Here is an 18,518-nt window from a genome sequence, read left to right as displayed (position 1 = left end):
TACAAGTACCATATCTATCAGATAACCATCTTTCTCTTTCCCTCTGAAATATTATACCCACTCCACACCAAACAAGCAGCATTATGTCCCACCTAAGAAAACTATGGTGAAGTTCAGGTGCATTCACAAGATATCGGCTTGACTGTACCCCACTTTTCAAATACATCTGCACAAAAAACTTCGTAAGACCAGAAAATTCGGAGTTAAGATTATATCATCACAACAGGGCACAAAGCACAGAAATATATCATACCACGTAGTGCCAATACTTTACCACACACATTTGACTGTCTTTTGAATCTCCTTTCTCTGTTCTTTGTTTATATCTTCAAATTGTTGAAGCCTCAGGACAGGGATTGTCTCTCTCTTTGTACAATACTTAGAACTTCCTTGGCACAGCCATAGTATAAATATTTACTACTATTACCACCAACAAAAGCAGAGTCACTCTCATGTTAGAACTCCCGTGTGAGCCAAAACAGAGTAAGCACTTTAGAGCAGTCGCTATGTTGTCATGTGTGTGAACCCTAAGTATCAACTATGTTAACAGAAAAAGACTGTGGAAAAAACCCAACAACTGCATTTATAGGCTACGTCTACACATGCCCCAAACTTCGAAATGGGCACGCAAACGGCCATTTCGAAGTTTACTAATGAAGCGCTGAAATGCATATTCAGTGCTTCATTAGCATGCGGGCGGCCGCGGCACTTCAAAATTGACGCGCCTCGCCACCGTGAGTCTCGTCCAGACGGGGCTCCTTTTCGAAAGGACGCCGCCTACTTCAAAGTCCCCTTATTCCAAGTCCCCTCGCGGCCGCCCGCATGCTAATGAAGCGCTGAATATGCATTTCCGCGCTTCATTAGTAAACTTCGAAATGGCCATTTGCGTGCCCATTTCGAAGTTTGGGGCATGTGTAGACGTAGCCTATAAATGCAGTTGTTGGGTTTTTTCCACAGTCTTTTTCTGTTAACGTAGTTGATTATATCCCCATGAATAAGGGGACTTTGAAGTAGGCGGCGTCCTTTCAAAAAGGAGCCCCGTCTGGACGAGACACGCGGCGGCGAGGCGCGTCAATTTCAAAGTGCTGCGGCTGCCCACATGCTAATGAAGTGCTGAATATGCATTTCAGCACTTCATTAGTAAACTTCGAAATGGCCATCTGCGTGCCCATTTCGAAGTTTGGGGCATGTGTAGACACGGCCATATAGACAGAAGAGGACCACTAATGCAACTTAAGGATTATACTGAAGTTAATAATTTGCAAACAAAAGGAATTTTAAAACCAAAAAAACCCCATGCCCCAAACGGTGTCCCAGGAGGAAGAGTAATACAGCAAACTCACGATTTAATGGACCTTGATATAAGGGACTTGAGACATAACAGACTTTGTTTGCTAGTCCCCCCTCTGTCGCTCCCCAAATAAAGGGCCAGAGAGTCACTGGAGCCGCTGCAAGGGCTAGAGGAGCTGCCAGAGCAGCTGGGGTCATCAGGGCCAGAGAGCTGGGGGTGCTGGGGTGGGGCACAGGAGCCCTCCTCCTCCAGCCCCGTGTGCGCGCAGCACTTTGGTGCTGAGCAGCAGCCATGGTATTGGAAGCTGCTGTCCACTGGCAGGCTGTGGGCAGCCACGCTCTACCTTTGTATGGGTGGCTCAGAGCCTGGGGTGGAAGGAGCCACAACCTCGAGAACCGCAGGAGGTGGAAGGAGCCAGGCTGACATTCAGGTCCTATCCTGGTAATTGAGAGAGGGAGATGGAGGTGTGAAGGGAAAAATGGGGCAGGAGGGAGGAAGAGGACAGGAGTGAGTGATGGGATGGGAAGGTCACTGCATCATCATAGAATATAACCATTCAGATACAATGGACTTTTGGCATTAACGGACACACCTTCCCCCGATTAGTCCACTAAAATTGAGGGTTTACTGTAAAGAAGAAATGACCTATTCCAATCATCACATCTTGCAGAAGTCTTTTAAAACAGAGATTTGAGGAACATGGACTCTTTAGGATTTCCTTAAGGAAGGCTGAAAGGTCTTTGCTTTGTTCCAAAGTTTCATCCTTTATCTGTAATCCTCAGGGGAACAAGATCCAGACCTCAAACCACTAGTAAGGACACTGGATTTTTTTTTTTTTTAAAAAGGTCTTATTGGTTAGGCAGGTGGCACATCCAGGGCTGCGAGGCAGGCTAGGGAGAGAGCTTGCTCATGTAGCCCCACTGTAGAGCTCCTGAACGGAGGAAAGGCAAAAGAGCTCTCTGCTGCTTTGAAGGAGCTCTGATAGTAGCCTGCTGCTTCTACTCCCTCCTGTCTGTATCACCCTGCACTGCAAAATACAGCCAGGTATCCAGTTAATACTAGTGACTGGACACTAAAAACCCAATTACCTTAGGAACCCATGCCAGCTTCAACAGGCATTAGCCCCTCAGTGTCCTTCCCACCCATCTACCCTGATTTCTTCAGAGTTCTGCTGCTTCTTGGGTCCTAGTGCCCATACCACATTCTTCTGCGTGTGTCGGGTCATGTTTCTGAACTGAGAGTGCCTGGATGGGAAGCATGGCAGAATAAGGGAGTGGGGCAGGGGTAAGAGAACTAGAGTGGGAAGCTTACAGAGAACCTGCAAACACTCCATCCAGCTTCAGCTAGAACTACTGCCCTTCCCATGTCTAAAGAACAAATTCCTTCACATTTGTGGGGAAAAAAACAAAACACAACATCCCATTCTGGACACAAACACTGAATTTTTACAGTACCTTCCATTGAGGAGCTTCAGATTTGTGATGTATTCTGTTCAATACTGTATTGAACTGAACTAAAACAAATAAATAAATCTAATTTTTTCTTTGATATATTTTCTGTACTGGGATACACGGACAACAAAGTTTTTTCCTTATGATCAGTCTACTTCCACAGGACAATGAACCTGTGTACTTTTATGGAATTACAGAAGCACTGTAGGAAGCTCAACACACAACATTGTAGGTTTCTCACTCCCTTCTCCATCGAGGACTTTAAATCCACTTCTTAGCAGGCTACAGAAAAATGGGATGAACAGGTTAAAACAGGGTTGTCTGTCTGTCTATTTGCTGGGTCTCTGGCCATTCAATCCACCATAAAAATTACCTCATATTTGATTTCTTCAAAATTTCATCCCAAAACCTTAAAAATAAATAAGATTAATATTCTTGGCACTAACTATCTACAGCAATGTTCCAAATTCAACATTCAGTAAGTTTTAAAATTAGACTGAACAACCAAACTCCAGTACTGCACACTACAGCTCAGGCAGCAAGATTAACGAAACTAGAGTTTTACTTCCCTTCTCTTTGCTTTAACTAAGGCCTCGTCTACACTAGGGATCAAAGTCGATTCCAGATATGCAACTCTAGCCACACTGTTGGCATAACTAGAATCAAAGTGTCAGGATCGACTCTGTTTCCTGGTGTAGATTAGGACTCTTTTGGCTCACTCTGACATCTCTTACTCCACAAGGCAGCATGGAGTACCAGGGTCGACAGCTGAGTCCAGACAGATTGATTTTGCCACATCTTCACTGACATAAGTAAGTACAGACGTACCCTAAGAGATCTAAAAACACTAAAAACTCTCTTCAACTCCTCTATTAGAAGATTTTGAGCTGAAGCTACTCATGCCAGGTGCAATATAGTTTCTCTAAGAGTATCAAAACTAGAACAACATGAGCCAGATTCCATAGATTAGTGGTGTCCAACGTGTGGCCCTCAAGGCTCTGAACTGTAGCCCTCCAAGCGTAAGTACACTGCAGTGAAGAACCAGGGGCTGATTTATGCCAGTTGACTCAGGCTCATGAACCTGTGCAATTGCAGTGTCGACACCTAGACTCTCAAGACAACAAAGATAAGTTTCTGGTCCCTGTATGTTGCCTTATTGGAGTTAAGAAAAGGGAACAGAACTGACACTATGTTGTTAAGTACCGACTGTTGCCTGTTCACCTTAGACAGAAAAGGTCAGACACTACTCACACAGACGAAACATCATGTTTCATTCCAATCTCTTGCTGTATTCAACTGTGTATAGTGGACACATCCACATACCACAGTTTCTTCCAAAACCTACTTTCTGATGAATGTTTCAGTATTAGTTAACACTTTAAACAAATGAAAAGCTAATTTTCAACAAGTAAGAAAGTCGTAAATTAAACATTCAAGTAAGATAAAGCTGGAGGCATGCAAGCCTTCTGACATTCAAAACCATAAAAGCTTTAGCTGCACCTATTACATAAACGGCAAAGTTAAAAAGAAAATCATGACTCTTACCAGTGTTGTAGGCTGTAGGCATAGCTGAGTATACCAGTCCCTGTGGAGGCAAGCTTGGAGTTGTCACTGACACCACAGGAGTAGCAAGAGGCTGTGTTGACTGAGAACTGCTTATCCTTTGTGTATTCTGCAAATAATTTAACACAAAAGAACATGCCTTGTGGAAGTCAATTACAACAATGATCGAATGTGTTAATGTAAAAGTAACATTCATTTACAATGCGTCCCTTTTTGCATTATTTTGGGGATGAGAACAGTAACTCCTTTTTTCGTAGATGTGGATTGTCTTTTACAAAACATTTAAAGGGCGAAAAGCTAATTTTATTTTAGACTAATTTAAAATAGATGTAATTAATGCATTATACTTATGGGTATATGCTCTTGTTTGACATTAATGAAAGCTGCACATACATCTGAATAATATGACAGCATTTAGAGGGAAATACCTTCCCCTATCACTCCAGGCCAGGGAGTGTAAGTCCCATTTTCAAAAGACTGCACGCTTAGGCTATGCCTACACTAGCCCAAATCTTCGAAATGGCCATGCAAATGGCCATTTTGAAGATTACTAATGAGGCACTGAAATGCATATTCAGTGCCTCACTAGCATGCCACCAGCCGTGGCTCTTCGAAATTGCCGCGATTTGCTGCCACGCGGCTCATCCAGATGAAGGTCCTTTTTGAAAGGACTCCGCCAACTTCAAAATCCCCTTATTCTTATCTGCTGATAGGAATACGGAGATTTTGAAGTTCCCGGGGTCCTTTGGAAAAGGAGCCCTATCTGGATGAGCAGCGCGGCAGTGAAACGCAGCAATATTGAAAAGCCGCAGCCAGCGGCATGCTAGTGAGGCGCTGAGTATGCATTTCAGTGCCTTATTAGTAATCTTCAAAATGGCCATTTGCATGGCCATTTTGAAGATTTGGGCTAGTGTAGACATGGTCTTAATCCAATTGACTTTTGGTTGACTACTAAGTGCCTAAGCCACATTTGAAAATGGGACTCAGGAGTTTCTGAAAATTTACCCTAGAGTTCCCACTATTGTTTACACTGGTGTAATTGCACCTGCCCTAAAAGCAAGAGTGGGAGAGTTCCCTTATGTTGGAAAGACCTTAGTTACAGAATAATAGTGTGGTTCCTCTGGTTGTAGGAAGACCACTGTTTAGTTTGTACATATATTTCAAAGCAAATGCTTTTTTGAATTAATAAAAATTGGTTGTCCCTTCTGATACGAAAATTAGTTAAGCTCAAAAGTGTAACAGCTCTGATGATCTTGCCATTTGTATAAATGTTTTGGGCCATTTTAATAAGGTCTATATGCCACAGTCTTGGCAACAAACATCTAATTTGGATTAGAATGTTAAAAAATGGCCATACTAGATATTTGATACAAAAAGCTTTACTTTGCCCACAAAAGCTTATGCTCCAAAAAATCTGTCACAGGACTTGTTGTTTTTACTTAAACATTGTGATGGATAGCTATAGAAAACAAGACCACTTCATCGCTGGCATACAATATTCTTTACCAAGGCTCAAAATAGACAAGTCAACACAGATTGGACACAACAGGAATAGGCCATGTTTCTCTTTAAAAGAAGATTTATTCCTAACTTTTCATGAGGAATTTCAACATCATTCTCCCTGCTGTCCTGTACTCAATTTTAAGTGGAATATTTCAGATTAACAGACCTATATTTAGCTTTTTAAAAGAAAAATAAATAATACTCCTAGACTTATTTGCTCCCAGAACAGCAGCTTCAGAACTTCTCAGCTTAAGCATCTGCCAACAAAACCACTGCCCCCCACCTCTTTGTTTTTTTCTGATTGAGGATGGCATCTGGGTACTCCCTTTGTTCAAATAAGTTTGATTCATGTGTGAGGAATATTTTATATGGTGTAAAGCTGGCCTTCTCTCCAGAATTGCCTATTTTGTTTAAATCTGAGAGCATCACTAAGCCAAATATCTACTCTTCTGGTGATTATTTGGGTGTCTATGTTAAGTGGGTACCCCTGTAGGTTCAAAGTGGAATTTTCAAAAGCACTTACGTAAATTGAGGGCAAAACCCATTTATTTTCACTGGAATCTGTCTGTAAATCACTTACATGCTTTTGAAAATCCCACCCTCTGTTAAAATAAGAAACTGGGTTTACCATCCACGAAATATGTTATTAGATCAGATTTTGTGCGTCTATAGGAAAATGACCTTTACCCAGAGGTTTCATGGATGACAGCCTCTAAAGGTGGGATGAATGTGTAATGGAAAAGGTTAGGAGGCATATACTAGGAAACTGCCCAGGATCCCAGGGATATACCCCAGGAACTCTTTGAGCGTAGCTATTTGAGGCTATTTTCTGAGGCAATTTATTCCTGGGCACTCTGTTCAGATAAATTATTTTACTGTTTGCCTGAATTATGGGTTCCATGGCTTAAAAACACTAATTTTTTCAGAATCTTTTCTTTTTGACAGGGATTATCGGATAGCAATAATGGAAGGAGAGTCTATGAGCTATTGGTTTATAAAGCTAGGGTCTCCAGCCCTTCTGCTTTCCACCTAGTAAATTTGTCAATTCTGGTCATGTAGAATTTAAAGTTTACTGCTAAAAGGTGGACCTGTATTTCAGAATACGAAATAATCCATATAATGAATGAAGTAATGTTTCCTAGGGGCCTTATTTGATACTTTAAAATGGCTTGTTTGAAGAAGATTTTTGCCTTTTTCAGTTGGTTGAAAAGGTTTATGTAGACCTGTCACATTTTTATAACCAGTAGAGGGCAAGCTCTTCTTTCATTATTCACATTCCAAAGTACCTTACCTATTCCACACGTTTTATATTAGAAGAGCACAGCAATTGTAATTATGGTTGAAGAACACAAACACATCTTTAATGACAGTGATTTTGAGTAAGAATTACAATCACTGGGATGTCCATAATGACCTGTTTAACTATTTTATCACTTAAATTAAATCCAATAATTCTTTGTATTGAAAAAGACGGATGGTTTTCTACAAAGTTGAGAAAAAATGTAACAAATGACAAAGGTATCTGCAACGACCACAATTTCTGGATAGCTTGAAGTATTAATTTTCAAACGTAATTTTTCCAACTAACTCAAATGTAGGTAAACAATACAGATAAATATCATCCAACAGCATGCATTCACTAACAAACTATAAAGATACTACTGCAATTTTCATGCTTTCATGCAATTAGAGCCTCATATTAGCAAGAAGTCCATGTGCAAAAAAATCAAAGCATAGGAATATAAAGATCTTGAAGCTTATCTACCATTGTACTATGATGCAGCAACTTCTGCGATTACTGTTGTGCTGTAAAACGTAAACATTTTGCATACTGTTTGGAAAAATAATCTATAATTCTCATGAGTCAAGTTATTTGCAGTCTAATATATTCCATAGTGAGCACAAAAGATATGGTGGTTTTCTGAAAAACAGCAATTTCCTTTCAAAAACAGAATCTTTTTCCAGTTGAAAAGGGTAAGATAATTAGCCTACAATTTCATATTCCTTGTAGTAAACAGGGAACCCCTATTGTGGTTTGATCATCTCATACAGCATGAAATAAATCCAACTCTGTAAAAAGTTGACCTCACCAGCAATGATGTAATCTCCACGAAAGAAGGAGAAGTAACACAGAGCTTGTGTTGCAACTTGAGGAACTTCAGGGGTGAAGTAATTTTCTAAAAATATGTCAATTTTGGGGACTAGTCTGTGTACATGGACAATTACTGTGTAAGGCTCTGTTCCAATGTTCCCTCTAAGAAAAAAATTTTAAAAGAAGTTTCATAAGCAAGTTTATAAATGGAAAATTCTCGACTTTGTCTGCATTTGCACTTTGCAATGTTTGTGGTTTTTTTTATTAATTTGGATGAAAATGTACATTTCTCTAATACAAAGGGAACATTGGTATACATTCACACCATCTAGTATGGCTTAAGCTTTTTTCACTCTTCAAGCAGGGACCCAAACTCACCAACTCCAATTCATCCTCCTCCGACTGTACTCAGCAAACAAAAGGGATAATAAAGTTACTAAGAATAGCACTGCTTTCAAAAATGAAATAAAAAGCCATGTTTGTGCTTCAGGATTTGTTGGCTTTTGAATATTTGAATTTACCTTGCTATTATGTAAACAAGGTTACAAAGAATCTCATATACTTATTAATACACACTTTGGGTCAATTTAAAAAAAAAGTAATGTTTAGATGCACGAATAAATATTGTAGCAAAGTTGTGTTTGCAGCTACAAAATGGTGTTCATGGATGGGTGAAAATTATCATTGTCTGAACACAGAACAAGGGCACAATTATTTACAGACATACATGGACACAGGTGCATACTGGTTCTACTATGGTTAAACTGATAGGATAACAGATAACTGAAGAGGCAAATATTCTTAGTACACCAATCCCCATGACACCTAGTCATCTCTGTTCTTTACTTCTCTCCCCTCTCCATCAAACAGAGAGAGAATTTAATGAAAGAACATTAAAACTGATGGAAAATATTTCCCCCGTATTCTTTTTTAAAAATAATATAGAGCAAAAGCTTGACATTAAGAATTAGCAACATATTTCTTTATGAATGTGCTCTAAAACTTGTGCATTTTTAGAAGAACTCAAATATTTTAATAAAGTTGTTAAAGAATTTGTTTAATTAGGACTCTAGCTTCTTACATTGATTGTGCTATTTAATTCTAGAATCAACAGCAAATGTAAACATAGGTGGAATCTTAAAAATAAATAAGTAAATATTGTACAAAGGATTCTTATGCTGTTTATAGCCCATGCTCCTTTTGGTTATTTCCATATAGAGAAAGATTCATAAACTGAATACAGGTATTTAACTGCTTAATGAGTTTGAACATAAAACAGACACTAATAGCAATGGCAGCAGACACATGAAGTTCAAGGAGAAGCTGGATAAGACCTCCAGACACAGCTTTGCCTACTCAGGTCTGACCTGCAATAACCTCTACATATCTGGAGGTAGGCTGAACATATTGCCAATATGCTGAACAGCAGAGTGGTTTTGTGAGATGCACAAATGAGTACTACGATAAGACAACCATTCATTCTTGTGTCTCATTCAAAATTTTAACTCCAAATTTGGGCTATTGCCCTAACACACGAAACAAAATAAACAGCAATGAAGGGTCCTGTGGCACCTTATAGACTAACAGAAAAGTTCTGAGCATGAGCTTTCATGAGCACAGACTCACTTCATTAGATGCATGTGTTGCTGTGCATCTGATGAAGCGAGTCTGTGCTCACGAAAGCTCATGCTCAAAACTTTTCTGTTAGTCTATAAGGTGCCACAGGACCCTTCGTTGCTGTTACAGACCCAGACTAACACGACTACCCCTCCGATACTAAACAAAATAAAGTTTCCTCCTGCTGAATCATTTTTTTTTTCAGCGCTGCATATGAAAACTCACCAACACTGCAACCTGGGAGAACCTGACAGAACTCCAGACCGAGCCCTCTCAACACAGTTCAATAAATCAACAAAAGCTGCCACTGCTGAGTGGTACTATACAATTTTCCATCACCCGAAGAAACCACACCACTAAAAACCTCAGTCCTAGCAACAGGGAAAGATTGCTATCAGGACAAGACAGCAAACCAAACCAAGGTCTCCAGTACAGCAAAGTAAATAAACCAGCACCAACACAGAATTATGAACTGGCCTATTAATCCAATGAAAGCAAGAATACTTGCTCCCACTTTTTTTTTTCTTTTGTGAATAATGTCCAAGATGGCAATCTGCACTTGTGTTTTCTTATCAGTTTAGTCTCCTAATACAGAGATGTTTCTAAGATGCCATGCCAAAAATGCTGAGGTGATGTAAGAGATCATTTATGTGAGAATAAATGAACACACAGTTTTGCTTTCAAAAGCAACAGTTTTTTTCACTCCCTCTGGGCATGTTAGACACAATACCCAACAGAACGAATGGCCCAACTTACCAATGGAGGCATCATGCCCTTGCTGGAAGGCGGGATAACAACACGAAGGTCTGGTTTGCGATTGTTCATTCCAAGATTACCTCCTCCAGGTGGTGGTGGAGACTTTGTTGGCATAACTTTGCCTAATCCATTTCCACCACCCGTGGTTCCAAGCAGGCTTGGCGAAGCTCGAGAGTTAATAAATCCATTTCCTAAAATAAGAAATATAAAAAGATGCACCTTAAGACTGAGCACAAGCAGTGTAAATCCACAGTGCAAATGAACAAACACCACATTATTTTTTAGACAAAAGTTTCAGTAGCAAATATTTCACAAGAGTCTAAACCTTTTAGGAATAATTAAGTTATATCCTGCAGTTTAGACCAGAAAAAGCAAAGTCTCTTTCACCAAAAGATCAATATGTCACACTGATGTCACCTCAGGGTGTGTTGTGGCAGCTTAAACGCTGAGGCATGCACACTGTCAGGCAAGTGTGCTAAGGCCATCTGTTCATTAATTTATCCTTTGAAGTTCCTCTAGGCTTCTGTAGCAACAAACTTATGTCTCACAAATGGTCCTTCACACTCACTCCACCCACACACCTCACAGGCAGAACATGAATTACAATGTGCTGTTGCTTATAAGAATAAAAAAGCCTACAAAGTCTTCAGATTCTTTTGTAAAAATAAACAAGTGTATCTTACACTGCATAAGACATTTTCAGTATCTCAACTAACAAGCCTCTAAACTGTAGCTCTGCTTTTTTCCAATTTGCCTTTCACCTTTGAAAATACAAAGAACAATTTCTGTTAAGATGGTATGAATCTGAAAAGGTACTTTTATAAAGTACTCCTCTAATAAGGAAGATGTGGAGAAACTTGAAACAAGTGTATTTCCTTAACAACATGTAAGCCAGCCCCTTTTCTCTCTCTCCCCCCCTCTCCCTCACACGCTCGCTCTCTCTCTCTCTCCCTACACAGGTCATTGCCTATGAGGTGTTGAGTGTTCTGAGGTCAATGAAAATAGAGAGTGATCAGTACGACAAAAGATTCAGATCCTAAATTATATTCAAAGTTAGTGAAATGCAGAATACCAAATTATGACCTCCTAACTTCAGAAACATTTATCATTTTCTTATAAAACAATCATCAACAAACCAGTCAACAACCTATCATAATAACTGCACTACATTTCTCAGGCAATCTTTTTGAAGACCTCATGACAACAATTTTGCCAAATTTATAGCAACAGTCCCCAGAAAACATAGGTTTTAATCAGCCATTAATGAAAAATATTGGGCTCAATATGAGAGAGTTTTACAACGGGGAGGGGGGAGTAAATTGTGCGGTTTACACTACAGAACCAGTATATGTATAAATAAATACAATTCATAATAACATTATATTTATACTAACATTTCAGTTCTGAAAGTGCCTTCTACAGTCACAAATCAGCAGCAAGTCTATTACCCAAAAGTTTACTGTGTGTGAAATTTTCTTTTAATAGCCTGTAGTGACTTACTGGCATGAATATTACACTATCATCTTAATTTGAATAGGCCCCTGTGTCCAATCCAACTTTATTCAAGTATATATTAAATTGAAGACATTTAAAATAAGAGCATTGTTAGTTTCATGTTCCTTTGTCTTAAACAAAAGCCAAATACCTATGAAGAATAAAGCGTATTAATGGGGCAGCATGACAATGCATTTAACAGTAAATGTATACCATATGGTAGCAATTTCATATTTTATATTTATAATATAATGAATGGTTATTAAGTAACCAAAAGTTCTTAAAATGTATTTATCTTAATTAAGATACCACTCCCCAGGCCAGAATCCTCTTTTGCATCCATACCCCAACCGAGACCCTGCACCCCAAAACCTGTCAGGTCACAAAACCAAGTCACAACACTTTCCTTCACCAAAACTCCCTATCAGACCCCATCCTAAACTCCTGTCTGTTCCCAGCCTCCATCCCAGCCTCCACATCCCCTCCATAGAAAAGTGTGGACCTTGACCACTTAGCAAAATCTTGGAGGGGATCCCGAGATGAAAAATTATTGCCCACTCCTGCTTTATACACACAGTCACGTCTGAATACACAGGTGAAGTAAACCATTTGCATTTACAGTAAGTAGGGAAATAACTTCAGTTTCAAGAGCAGTACATAAGCAGAAAAATATTCAGTATTTCTATTACAACAGCGCTCAAGGTTCCAATCAAAACAAGAGACGCAGTGTGCTAGGTGTTGAACAAACAAATGAAAACATGGGCCCTTCTCTAAAGGCTTTTCAAACCCTGTTCTCAGCTCTGCTAATGCTTCAAACAGGTGGATCTTTGGGGCTCTGCAACAGTTTTGGGATCTGCCTATACAGAGGGGCTAGCAGGAACTGCGTCAAAGAGTGGAGGAACTGGGATACGATTAAGTATGTGTAATACTTACACAAATATACACTTCTGCAATTAAAAATATTCTACATGTAAAACCACCTCTGTCAGCCCCTTTAACCTACATGGCTGGTTTCATTCTGCTGTGGCACAAAATCGAACTAAAAGAAAATACAATGCCCAACAGGTAAAATTGATATAGGTGAGCACCAAGTACACTGGGGGACCAGTTCCATATGTACTGCCAGAATCTATGCAAACCAGGCATAACCCACTGCAGAAGGGAGAGTTATTAGAGGTGTGGAGCTCCAGAAGTCATAACACCAGTGCAGGAATGCAAAGGGTTTGTGGTTCTTGACTGCAGCCCAGCAAGAGCAGATGAGTCACATGACTGTTTTGTGTTTGCTTTGTGGTTAAGGGACAGACTTTGCACAGTTCCATGTATTATGCAGTTTAATTTGTTTGTGCCATTTATGCATGAGACAGATAAATTTCACCCAGTAATGAAGATTAATGGGCAGCACAAGCAAACAGCTTTGAAAACAGATTAAATTTTTGTCACCTAAAGGGTTAACCATGAAGAGCCCTTTCTCACCACAGAATCTGGGGCTAGGAGAAGCACATGCTCCATGGCTGCTGCAGTTCCAGAGGGCATAGGAGGGGGAGGGGTGCATGTCCCCCACCTGGGACAGGTCCAGGTTCATCTACCTCATGCACTTCTCAGCCAGAGTGAGGAATGCAGCAAACTATGCACTTTCCCCTCACTCCCTGAAGGACTACAGCCAGCTATGTCCCCCTATGAATTGGAGACGGGGGAGGAGTTTCAGGCCTCCACCCCACCCTACCTAAAGGGCACATGGAGGAGTGGAAGGCTTGGAGCTGGGGCATTCCCAGGTGGGGAGACGTGGGGGGAGGGGGGTGCTCTCTTTCACCTGCCCAGTAATTCTGTCTCTTTTCTGTTTGGTTTTATGAGAAGCAATCCTATTCCAAGCACATCCCATTTTATTGGCACAACCAAACCCTTACCTTGCTTTAAGTTATGATTAGAAGAAACTCTGTACTGAATTTGGTGTGCCTAACTCTCTCTATTTAGCAGGAGTTATTGACCAGAAAGAGACAGACTCTCTTAAATATATACAGCAGATAAATTAACTGGCAGTGATTTATCATGTATTTATAATTTGAATTCTACATTTCACAAGGCAATTCTTCAGGTTTACATGATTCTTTTGAATCTCTATTTAATGTGATCCACACTATAACCGTAAACAATACGCTATTGTACTATTCATCCAGCTTCCTTTTAGTGTACAGTACAGCTTCGCCTATTTTTTAAGGCTATTTCCTGTGCTCCGTTTTCAACTATTTTGGTAGCTCATACATTAAATCTGGACTGTTTCATCTTCCACACCCCATACAGTAATTTCCTGTAGTCCTTACTGCAAGACTTTGCCAGTCTTTGAGAGAAGATTTCATTATTTTAATGGTGCTGTCAAAAACAACAAACCCTTCTTCCCTGCATTCTCTGTGGAGTACATCACCTAACATTGTGGCAGACGGACTCAAACCTGATGGTACACTGAGTCGTATATGCAACACACAAAAATGTTTAGAAGAGTATTTTGTTTAGGGAGGGGAAAAAAAGCCAAACAGAATACCATCACACACAATACTATGTGCATTGATCTGTCTGTGCCAAACAAAGACTCCTCTAATGAATGTGATTGTTATAAACAGCATATAAAGAGTGCAAAAATAAGATTAATTGAAGATCCTGTAGAAGAGCTGGAGAAGTATTTTAGAATAGATATTCCTAATTTTTAATTTAGGCAAAAACATATTCTTTTGTTGTTAAGAATCCAACAAGCTGCTCTATTAGGAATAGTACATTATAACCTAAGAAAATCAAATTATAAGCATGGACGGAAAGGGGAGCTAAAAGCAACAATTTCTAGCATAAATCAGGAGCCAGAAACAGATAATGATTCCAGAATGATGTAACTATCTGGCATTTTGCCAGACTGAAGTTTGAGTATCCCTGAATGTTCCATTTATTATTTTGTGTAATGAAAAATGCACTGTTTCCGCCCCACCCACCAAAGACCTTTTCAAATGCAGTATTTCATTTTTCTAAAGGACGATAAAGTTAAAAATGAGAAAGGGGGACCCAGGTCTACTACAGGGCACTTCTATGAAGGCAGTTTTATTAAAAAATTTCATTTCTCTCTGTTAAGACTACTACAGCACTTTCAAAATACTGCAAAAGTAACAGATCATTACTACCAAATGCATGTTACCATGCGTGCTTTTTAGGACAGCAAACAGGTGTTAACTTCGAGGTACTTCATCTCCTAACACTAAATGTTCCAAATTCCTATTCAGGTATGGTATACACTACTTACTTCAAACTTTCCAGAAATGCCTGAGTAATGACTTAAAGACATGAGTCCCACTGGATTTGGGAGACAAGACTTGTGCTTCTTAGTACAGGTAAACACTTAAGTAAGAGACCTGATTTTCAACAGTGCTGAAGACCAAGCAACTTCCAGTTTTTTCAAATCTTGGTATCACAGCTATATGCAAAGATGAAAGGCAGAACTTATAACTATTTGATATTTAAATGGAACTTCTGGGAGAAACAAAAATCCATTATTCAGAATGCCATACTAGAAACATTTATTACTTTTATTTTTTCTGACAACTTTCAAATCTGAATACTATAAGCCTAAGAATGAAGCAGAAAAATCAGAGGTTGAAAAGGCCTTTCCAAGCCTGACTTTTCTCGACAGCACATTTTTAGTGCTTTACTGGGTCTTAAGTATTGCATGTACTTCCTTAGCGTTACTGATGCACCACTTTGGATTTGTATGGGAATCCTATTAAACAGAAAGCAAGTGTCTTGCCAACCTAAACATCTGCCACATTTGAACAGCAAACATGAACTATATTTCCTTTTTCTTTTAATTTCTTTTAACCTTCACCGTGGCAACTGGTGACATTTTGTTCTTTGCCCATCATAAGAAAAGGCTTAGTTTCTAGCTCTCACAAGCACTCGGTCACCAACACATTTTACACCATATGAATTAGTATGCAATTAATGAATGCAATCTGCTAACTGAAATGGGAACTCCACAACATGAAGGAAAGAATAAGCTAAACTTAGCACACATTTTTAAGCAGTTATAACTCTGCCAAATGATCTTTCTTCCCCCACTAAAAGGCAAAGGTGTAAGGGAGTAGACAAAGGAAGGCCCAGCATCCCAGCTAGCCCCCCTTTACCTGAAACCAGTGCCAAGCCTGAAGGAAGTAGAAAAGAAAGGAGCCTAGCTTAGACTGAGGATAAGCAAGGAGACAGAAGTCCAGGTCAGAAGTCCACGGACATGTACCAGAACCTGTCTGTTCAGCAGCCACAGAAGCAAGTAATTCCCCACTTTAACCCTCTGGGAAAAGTGGGATCCTACGGAGAAGCCCCAGCTAAGAAGAATGTGGACACTTCAAGGCCATGCCCCACATTTAAAGAGTTGACTAGGAAGTGATTCCGAGTTCTTTGGCCAGGAGCACACAGGGCAGGGGCTAAGGGCCTCCTTTTTCTGCCCACTTGCTCAGTGGCTAGCTACTAGGCTCTGCATCCACCAGGGACCCAGCCACTACCAACAACATGTTTCTGCCAAAATATACTTACTACCCTTCCATGCTGAAAATGACAAGCATTTTTTCTAACATTTTAAAAACATGCCTTAGGCTGTATTAAATTTTCATATGAAATGCAAAACTGACAAAATTATGAGCCACTGAAAGCAACCCTGAAGCAAAAATGCTTGCTCACACAAATGTGAGGTACTTCCTGTGGGGCTGATAAATTGCAACGTGGAAGAAATACATCCTTGAAGTCGAAGGTAGCATACCAGTCTGGTTGATCTACGGATGGAATAACTGAAGTCAGGGACAGATGTGGCACTTGAGTTTCTTTACAAAATTGAGTTCCCGCAGGTCATGGATGGAACTGAGACTGCCTTTGTCTTTCAGTATTAGAAAACACTGAGAATAGAAACCCTCACCTCTGTGCACCTGAGGCACCTTTCACATTGCCCCTATGGCTAGAAGCAATTACACCCTCTGGATGAGGAGTTGCTCATGAGAAGGGTCCCTTTAGTCTGAGGTGGTGTGGGACCATGCATGGTAGAAAGGGGATAGCTGGGATGAAAAAGGTGAATATTAGACCCCAGCTATGGGCCTCCTGGACTGCGCCTTCTAAAGGTCAGCTTAGACATCAACCAAGGCTTTGTCTCCCTTGACGTTTGTCCAGAAGGCTGGTGTGGCCTTCTCCTGCTGCTCCTACTGTGACTTCTGGAGTTCTTTGGGTGGTTCTGGTGCCTGAATCTCTGAGAGGGTTGTGGCCTAAAGGGTCTCCTTTGGGTAAAGGGTGAGTTTAACACCAGATGCCTTAGTATGGCACAGGAGTCTTTAAAGTAATTTAGCCACTTGTCCATCTTCTTGGAGAAGTCTGACCCCTTTTAAAGGGTAAGTCCTGAATAGTCTTGTGGGGCTTCGAAGAGGAGGGCCAACACCTGGATCCATCACCTCTTCTCATGGCCATCACTAGCCATAACCCTGGTTGTGGCATCTGCTGAGCTGAAGGCTGCCTTGAGGGACATGGAAAAAAAATCAGCTTGCCTTCTTCATCCAAAGCTGAAAACTTCACCTGAGAATCCAAGGGAAGTAAGTCTCTAAACTTAGCCATTCTCAAATAGATGTTAAGGGCATATTAACCAACTAGTTCCTACTGATTGGAGAGGCAAACCTGGAGGTCACCTATGGCATGGATTTTCAGTCTGAAAAGGTTCAGCTTTTTCACATCTTTATTTTTAGGCTAAGGGCCTTGGAAGTCCTGCTTCTCTTCTTGGTTTGCAGCATCCTGCACAAATGAATCTGGTTGTGGCTGGGTATGAAGATGTCCACAGCCCTCATAAGGCACAAAGTACCTGTACTCATTGTGCTTAGCAGTTGCGGGTAGGAAGGCTGGAATCTGCAATGTGAATGTCTTGATAAGTAGAAGAGCAATGCAGGAGGGACGCAATGACAAAAGGATGTCCACCATAGGATCAGCCCTGTTCATAACCTCTTCCACACTGAGGCTGAGGCGTTAGGCCACTTTGTGCAGTAAGTGGTGCAGAACCCTGAAGTCCTCTTAGGTTGGGGTGACTGGTGAGCCCATGGTGAGGAGAGCATGAGGAAAAGGCTACACTCTCCCATCTTCGCTGATTGTATCATGAGGATTGGAAAATGTCATTGGGAGGCATCGGTGCAGCTGTTGACATCAGTCCCCCTGATGAGGTCAGTGATGCCACCTCTTGAAGAGATGGTGTCAAGGTGGACAGCACTGGCATAGGCACCAAAGTTGGGGTCAGTGCCATAGTCAGTCCCATGAGATGTGTTGTCAGTGAAGGTGCCAATGAAGGTGCTTCGATGGTTGATGAATGTGGAAGTAGGACTGGTGTAGGCATCAAGGGTGCTGGTGCAGGTAATGACGCAGGAGGCATCTGCTGGTAGGACAAGTACAACACCACTGATGATGATCAAGATCCCATGCTCTTGACTTGGGCTTCGTGGGGTACAGAAGGACTACTGACTTTGGTTCTGCCACTGCAGTGGCCAGTGTTCTGGATGGCATCTCCTCCACCTTCTGGAGGAGGAGCAACTGTTCCTATTCCTGGTACATTCTGAGCAGCAGGAATCCAAATCCATTGCTGCTGAGTACAAAGAACAGGGTGGAGCATTGTGAGTCTGGTGATCTACTCCTGTGCCCGAAGACTGGTGCTGGGGTGAGGAGGAGTGGCATGACACCATAATTAGTTTCCTGAGGGAATGGTAGG

The 18,518-nt window shown here is 40.7% G+C and overlaps 1 protein-coding gene across 10 annotated transcripts in view; it reads right to left on the bottom strand.

The window, feature by feature from the left end:
• Window positions 1-18,518, bottom strand: part of MEF2A (myocyte enhancer factor 2A) — a 146,635-nt gene that overhangs the window by 7,309 nt on the left and 120,808 nt on the right. For 7 of the 10 annotated variants that reach the window (XM_075007249.1, XM_075007246.1, XM_075007254.1 and 4 more), the window contains 3 exons: window positions 10,274-10,464; window positions 8,279-8,302; window positions 4,288-4,414 (listed from right to left, as the gene is read on the bottom strand). In XM_075007249.1, the coding sequence (XP_074863350.1) occupies window positions 4,288-4,414; window positions 8,279-8,302; window positions 10,274-10,464 (342 nt within the window). The remainder of the gene's footprint in view (window positions 1-4,287; window positions 4,415-8,278; window positions 8,303-10,273; window positions 10,465-18,518) is intronic. The other 3 variants (XM_075007252.1, XM_075007256.1, XM_075007255.1) reach the window with 1 other exon arrangement.

Source organism: Carettochelys insculpta, chromosome 12 (genome assembly GCF_033958435.1).
Source record: "Carettochelys insculpta isolate YL-2023 chromosome 12, ASM3395843v1, whole genome shotgun sequence".
NCBI lineage: Eukaryota > Metazoa > Chordata > Testudines > Carettochelyidae > Carettochelys > Carettochelys insculpta.
This window is presented reverse-complemented; position numbering and strand designations above follow the sequence as displayed.